Below are 8,012 nucleotides of genomic sequence, written 5' to 3' on the forward strand. Positions count from 1 at the left end.
AAAATAAAAATGTGTAAAAAAAAAACCCGCCAAAATTTCCTAAAATTAAATGAAAAAAAATAAAATAAAAATAGTAAAAAAAGATTCAAAGAAAAACATCTTAAGAATTATTTTTTTTTTTTTTTTTTTTTTTTTTTTTTTTTTTTTTTTTTTTTTTTTTTATTTTATGATTTCCATATCTATTATCTGCTTTTATAAAAGAAAGATTTTATTTTTTTTTTTCTCACCAAGAATCAATTTTTTTTTTAAAATCTTTTTTTTATAAAATATATTCTCTACTCTTTTTTACTTCAAAAAATGAATGATAAATAATTAAATTCAAAAATTTTATTTAAGTTTTTTATTTTAACCATTTTTTTTAAAATATAGGTTTTTGGGCTATTCTTTATTTTTTTTTTGTTTTTAAATTTATTTAATGATAAATATCTTTTTTTTTTTTTTTTTTTTTTTTTTTTTTTTTTTTTTTTTTTTAAAAAAAAAAAAAAAAAAAAAAAAAAAGATATTTATAATAAAATTTTATTTGGATTTTTTATTATGATAACTAAAAAAAAAAAAAAAAAAAAAAAACTAAAGATTTTTATAAAAAAAAAAAGATTTTTAAAAAAAAAAAAAAAAAAAAAAATAATGATGAAAGAAGTAAAAAAAAAATTATTAAATAAAGAATCAAATGTTTTAGGATTATATAATGCAAAACCAAATGAAATTGAGAACCCATTAGGAAAAGTTACAATTGGAGCAAGTATTTTTAGTTTTATTCAAATTTCAGTATTTTTAAGTTGGTTTTATTGGGTATATAAAAAGTATATGATTTGGTTTGAACATGAAGAATTAACAAGAACATCAACATTATTACCAAATACATCAATTGTTAAAGTTGGAATTCCACTTTTCATTCTCTCAATAATTTTAGAATATTTAATTGGTTTATTATCAACTACAGATTATAATTCCAAAGAACAATATAGATTGTCAGATACAATTGCAAGTTTTTCAAATGGTATAATTCAACAATTGATTGAAATGTGGACAACATTAATAGGTGACATGTTTGGATTAGTTATGATAACGGCAATTCCATATAAATTTATTTATGAAAATTATGGAGTAACTAGAATATTCGAAGGAAATTGGCAAGGTTTCTTATTCATGTTTTTGGCCAGAGATTTCTGCTATTACTGGTTCCACAGGGCAGCCCACAGATGTGCCTTCATGTGGGCCGTGCACGGCGTCCATCATCAACCCAATAGCTTTTCATACCATGTTAACCTAAGTCAAGGAGGAATCCAACGAATCACATCCACAGTTTTCTATGCCCCATTGGCGTTGTTCTGCCCACCGGAATTGTATACCATCATATTCCCAATGGAGAAGATTTATGGATTTTTCACACACACATGTTTAGTGGGGAGATCACATTGGTTGGTCTCACTGTTTTTCGTAACACCATCATCACATCGTGTTCATCATGCTGGTGCACCTACTAAATATATTGATAAAAATTATGGAGAAATGTTATCAATTTGGGATAAATTATTTGGCACGCATCAAGAAGAAGAGGAGGCAATAGTGTTTGGACATTGTCAACCTATAGATTCCTATGAACCTATCTATTCACAATTTAACGGTTGGTTAAAAATTTGGAAAAAATCAAAATTGGTTAAATCACCTTGGAAAAAGTTTTTATGTTTTATAATGCCACCAGGTTGGGATCCAATAATTGGGAAAGAATTTGATCTATCATCAAGTAATTTAAAAAATTCAACACCTTATAATTCTGAAAAATATGATTCTCAATTACCAAATAATTTATTAAAATTTTATTTATTAATTTGGTTTATTCAAACACTTGCTTTATCAATTTATTTAATTAAAATGAATACTCAATTCATAAAACCAAATGGTGGAGGTGGTGGTGGTGGCTATTATTTTCTAGAAATTATTATTTTATTTTGTTATATTATTTATAGTTTATTTTGTTTTGGTTCAATTTCAGATTTAAATTCAAATTCAATTTATTATGATTCAATTAGATTATTATTAACACCTTTAATTTTTTATTCGATTTTTAATCAAAAATTATCAAAATCAATTTTTGTTTATATTTCAATTATATGTTTAATTTCATTTTTAATTTTATTTTCAAATAAAAATTATTTTAAATTTGAAAAATCAATTGAAAAACAAAAAAGAATTTGGATAAAAGAAATTGGTAGGGATTATACAAATAAATTAAATAAAATTAAATAAAAAAAAAATTAAAAAAATAAGCATAAAATTATAATTAGATTTTCCATTTTATTTTTGTTTTTTTTATTTTTATTTTTTTATTATTTTGTTAGTATATAAATTAATTTATTATTTTATTAAATTAAATGACTTGGGATTTTTTCCAGATTTTTTATTTTTGTTTCTTTTTTTTTTTAATTTATTTTTAATTTTTTTTAAATTTTTCAATTTGGTGACAAACCGCAAAAAAAAAATCTTTTTTTTTTTTTTTTGAATTTTATTTTTTTTAATTTTTTTTTTTTTTTTTTTACTTTTTTTTTTTTTTATAATAATAAAATTCAAAGCTTTGGATATTTGTTATTGGGTGAAAGAAAGAGTGTTGTTTTATAATAAACATCATCATCATCATCAATAACCTACCACCATCGTTGTAAAAAAAAAAAAAAAGAAAATAACCAAAAATAAAAAAATAAAAAATAAAAAAAATAAAAAAACAATAAAATAAACAATATTAATTAAAAATTCATTGTAAAATAATAATTGTAAAATAATAATAATAAAAAAAAAAAAAAAAAAACACAATGAATAAATTTAATAAAATTTTTAGAAAGTCAATGGCTATACCACAAAATGGGTCAAATGATTATAATTCGACATCACCGTCAACATCATCATCCCCACCTACAACTTCATATATGTCACATCAAAATTTAAGTCATAGTAGCGGTAGTATAAATAATAGTAGTCTTAGTACTGGTAATCTTAGTAGTATTGGTAGTGGTAGTGGTAATGTTGAGAATCGCCAAGTTTTTGGGGGAAGTAGTATAAATTTAACAGGTGGTATTCAACCAATTGGTGGTGGTGGTGGTAGTAGTACAGCATCATCAGCATCATCAGCATCAGCAATTAATTTAACAACACCAAAGAATCTTTCAACTAGTGGTAGTATGATAAATTTAAGTGGTACAAATCCAGGTGGACAGAGTCAAAGTAATTTATATTCTCAATATTCGCCATTATCATGTATAGATTTCGATCAAATTTTCTCACAATATATAAATGATAATAATGATCAAATTAAAAGTTATTATCTAGTTCATTCAATTTTATCAAAAAAAGTATTAGATTCAACAACAAATAGAGATGAACGTAGTGGTAGTAATAGCAACATTATTAATAATAATAATAATAGTAATGAAGATACATCAGCAAAATCATCATGGCAACCTTTTTATAAAAAGAATTCAAATATTTCATTTTTAATATTATGTAGTAAATCAATAATTATTTTAGATGCAAATACAACACCATTCACAATTACAAAAAGGATACCAATTGGTGATATAAAAGAAATCATTTTTGAAACATCTGATCTTGGTGTATTTTCAATTGAATTAATACAACCAAATTCACAACCAAACTCACAATTAAATAATAATAATAATATTAATAATAATAATAATAATAATAATAATAATATACCACCACAAATTGTAAACTCACCAAATATTTTATTTTTTACAGTTGGATGTGAGAAAAAGGAAATTCAAGAACAATTAAATCAATCTTTTGATGAAGTTTTAAAAGATTATTATAAAAATGTATAAAAATAATGTACATTAAATATATACAAATTAAATTATTTTTAATTTGATTATTAATATTTTTTTAATTTTTATTTTTTATAGAAAGATATATTTGTATTAAAGAAATGTAATATGTTAGGTACAGTTGATCAAAGTCATAAAAAAGAATTTAAAGATTTTGTTAATCAAACTTTGGATGAAATGTCAATGTTTGGATTTACAGCACAAGATTTATGGGAAGGCAATGCAGATTTAAAATTTTGGGTTGATAAAATTAAACATAAAATTGTATTAAATAATGATGAAAGATTTGTTGTAGAATTTGTATTACCTGAAATTTTAAATGAAAATAATAGTGTTTATAAACGTATTTATCGTGTACCAAATGATATATCAATTAAAGATATTACAAATTTTTTATGTATTAAAACTCAAACCATTCAAGATTCATCGATTTATACATTATCAACTATTAAAGGTAAAGAATTGGATGGTGATGATTGTTTAGCAGATTATGGATTAGGTTCATTTTTTGATAATTGGCAATTGGTGCTAGTTGAACGTGGTAAAACTAGAAGAGCTGGTATTTTCAATTTGGAGGTCCATTTTCCAGATAATCCAGAATATAGAGGTAGATATCATCGTGTATTGGAATTGGATGGTTATATGACTGCTTCAAAACTTGTTAAATATATTGGTGAACAAATGGATATCGCTAAATCTCATCTATATTGTATAAGATTAGATTTAATTTTAAATTCAAATCCAAATTCTTCACCACTACTTTCATCATCACCCTCATCATCCTCATCCTCATCATCATCCAATCATCATATAATTTCAAGTTCAAATACCACACCAACTTCAATCATTTTAGAGGATGATGATTATTTAACAACTCATGGTTTAGGTTCGAAATTCTTAAAATGTAAATTAAAACTTTTACCTAAAAAGTTCCCAAAACCATCAAAAGATAAAAAAATAAGTAAGTATATGTATATAGTATAAAAATACAAATAAATAAATAAATAATGTATGTATATTAATATATTTTATATTTTAAATAGATTATGAAATTACATCATTAATTGTAAATGATATTATTGAAAATGCATGGAAAGTATATAATGAAAGAAAAGAAGAGAAAGCATCAATATTATGTAATGAAATTTTAGATTCAATTATTGATATTGCAGTTACTGAATGTAAGAGAGCATCAACATTGTCATTGAGGATGGCTTCTGTGGGTTCGGTTGGTCGATCGTATTTATATAAATTATTAGCACAAAAAGAACAAGAGGAATTGAATTTCTATAAGATTGATGGCCAGAAAATCGTTGCAAATGAAGCTAAAGATTTATTTAATAGTTTATCACCAATTAATATTCCAAATGGAAATGGTATTCAATTAGATGATGAAAATAATAAAACTTCATTATTACATAGAGTTGCTCCACCACCTCCACCACCACTTTTAGGTTTTAAAGATTTTAAACCAAAGAAGAAATCAAATATTGATGATAATTCATCATCATCATCCTCCTCTTCATCAAGCCATATTAAATCAACACCAATGGGTTCAATGTTAGATATGAGTCAAATTTTAAATCAAAGAAGTAAATTAAGAGTAATGAAAAAGGATGAATCCACAACTACAACAACTCCAACCAATGATAAAGTTAACTTTACTTTGAGAAATACAAAATCATTTGTTAAACCAAATCAAGTTACAAATGAAACTAATGAATTAATGTTAAAACTTCAAAAGAGAAATGCTGCTGTAGCTGTAGATGCTGAAGATTTAGGTGATTCTTAAAAATTTGGATCTCAAAAATGATTTTTGAGATCTGAAAAAACCCATTTTTCAGATCAAAAAAAAAAAAAAAAAAAAAAAAAAAAAAAAAAAAAAATATTATCTACGTAATAGAAAATATTTTTTTAATAATAATAAAAATAACCTAATAAAATAATAATAATAATAATAATAACAATTATAATAATAGCAATTATAATAAGAATAATAAAAATAACAGAAATGTAATATTAAAAATAACAAATAAAGTAAAAACCCCCACCCATTTTCTATTTTTTTTTTTTTTTTGGAAAAAAAAAAAAAAAAAAAAGAATTAAAGTGTTTAAGTCTAAAATATTATTATCGATTTTGGAAATTGGTTAAAAAAGTTAACCATTTTTTTTTTGAAAATTAACGTGGATTATTTTTATTTATAGTATTATTTATAAATAAAAATTAAAATTATTATTTTTTTTTATTTTTATTTTTATTTCATTTCTTTTTTTTCATTTTTTTTTTTTTTTTTTTAATATTGTAAAATTCCATGTCAGGTCTACTATTTTAATTATATTTATTATTATCATTATCATAGTTATTATTATTATTATTTCTATTACCATTAAAATTATTAAAAAAAAAAAAAAAAAAAAAAATGAAAAATGATTTATCAATTCCATATGAAAAAGGATACCATATTGTTGGTATAAATCGTGGTAAACCTGCAAAATTATATTATGAAATTTATGGTAAAAAAAATTCAAAAAATAAAGTTGTATTAGTAATGGGATTTATGCAACCTGGATCAGCTTGGAAATTTCAATTAGATTATTTATTAAAACAAACAGATTATGAAGTTTGTATATATGATAATAGAGGAATTGGTAATTCAAATTCATTATCATTTTCAATTAAAACTCTTGCTCATGATTCAATTGATTTAGTAGTAAGTAATAATAAATAAATAAATTAATTAATTTAATTTTTTTACATATTTACTAATAATAATAATTTTATTAGAAATGTTTAAAATGGAAGAATGTAAATTTTGTTGGTACATCATTAGGTGGTTCAGTTTGTATATTTATTTCAAGTTTTATTGAAAAGGAATTAATAAATTCTATGACTATATCAGCACCATGGTTAGGTTTATTTGCACCTAAAATTCCAATAGGATGTTACCTCTATGTTAAATCAGTACTTGAAAAAAATGAAAGGAAAAAGTTTGAAATATCATTTAAAACTTTATTTTCCCAAAATTATTTAAATTCTCAATCACTTTCAAATCCACTAAAAACTAAAAATGAATCAATGATTGATAGAGCAATTGAACAGCAACAACAACGACAACAACAAAATTCATCAAAGACACTTTTTAGTAGTTTATTAATAGTATTATTTTTAAAAATTTCACCATTTATTTTAAGTGATATAAAAAATAAACAATATTTAAATGTTTGTGTTATTAGTGGAAAACAAGATATTTTAGTGGATTTACAATCAATTAAAAAGAGACTAGTGAATAATATTAAGCCAATGAATTTTAAAATCTTGGATTCTGGTCATTGTGTAAATATTGAAACCGTTGCTCAATATAATAAAATAATAGTTGACCATATTGATGAAAGTAATAAATTAAATATTCTTAAAAGAAATAATAATAATTGTTCAAATACTTATAATATAAAATCAAACTATCTTTGTAATAATAATAATAATATTACCAATTACTTTTTTAAGAATATTTTAAAATTTTTTAAAAAATAAAAAAAAATAAAAATAAAAATAAAAATAAAAAAATATAAAAACTTTTTTTTTTTTTATCCAAACAAAATCTGATCAAAAAAAAATAAAAAAAAAAAAAATAAAAAAAAAATATTAAATTGTTTTTTTACAAATTTATGCGGTTAAGTTCATTGTTTTTACGTAAAAATAAAATAAAAATAATAATAATAAAAAAAAAAAAAAATAAACGTTAAATTTATATTAAAAAAAAAAACAATTAATACGTTTAAATAAATTTTTTTGTTTTTATTTAATCTATTATTTTTTATTTTTTATTTATAATTGTTTTTTTTTATTTTTTTTTTTATTTTTATTTTTTTTTTATTCACTTTTCTAATTTTAAAACCAATCAAACTGATCTCGAAAATATCTTGAAAACAATTTTTTTTTTTTTTTTATTTTTATTTTTTTATTTTTATTTTTTAATTTTTTATTTTTTAAATTTAAATTATTTTTTATTTTTTATTTTTTTTTCTTTTCTTTTCTTTTCTTTTTTTTTATTTTTTTTTTTTTTTTATTTTTTTATTTTTTTTTCCAAAACACAATAATAAAAATATATTATGTATTTGTAATTTATAATATTATTTTATCTCTCTTTTTTTCAAGAATTATAAAAAAAAAAAAAA

The 8,012-nt window shown here is 21.0% G+C and overlaps 3 protein-coding genes across 3 annotated transcripts; all 3 read left to right on the plus strand.

Annotated features, from left to right (window-relative positions):
• Positions 1-624: 624 nt before the first annotated feature.
• DDB_G0282137 (hypothetical protein) lies at positions 625-2,247 on the plus strand (the record flags this gene model as incomplete). Its single annotated transcript, XM_635275.1, has 1 exon — positions 625-2,247. One exon carries the CDS (start codon positions 625-627, stop codon positions 2,245-2,247), a length of 1,623 nt encoding a protein of 540 aa, XP_640367.1.
• Positions 2,248-2,807: 560 nt separating this feature from the next.
• On the plus strand, positions 2,808-5,628 carry DDB_G0282125 (hypothetical protein; the record flags this gene model as incomplete). Its single annotated transcript, XM_635276.1, has 3 exons — positions 2,808-3,827; positions 3,915-4,797; positions 4,880-5,628. The coding sequence occupies 3 exons, from the start codon at positions 2,808-2,810 to the stop codon at positions 5,626-5,628; spliced, it is 2,652 nt and encodes an 883-aa protein (XP_640368.1).
• A 628-nt stretch (positions 5,629-6,256) lies between these two features.
• Positions 6,257-7,368, plus strand: DDB_G0282127 (hypothetical protein; the record flags this gene model as incomplete). The annotated part of the gene is made up of 2 exons (XM_635277.1): positions 6,257-6,547; positions 6,622-7,368. The coding sequence occupies 2 exons, from the start codon at positions 6,257-6,259 to the stop codon at positions 7,366-7,368; spliced, it is 1,038 nt and encodes a 345-aa protein (XP_640369.1).
• Between the last annotated feature and the right edge of the window lie 644 nt (positions 7,369-8,012).

The sequence above is a fragment of the Dictyostelium discoideum genome (genome assembly GCF_000004695.1).
Source record: "Dictyostelium discoideum AX4 chromosome 3 chromosome, whole genome shotgun sequence".
Lineage (NCBI taxonomy): Eukaryota > Evosea > Eumycetozoa > Dictyosteliales > Dictyosteliaceae > Dictyostelium > Dictyostelium discoideum.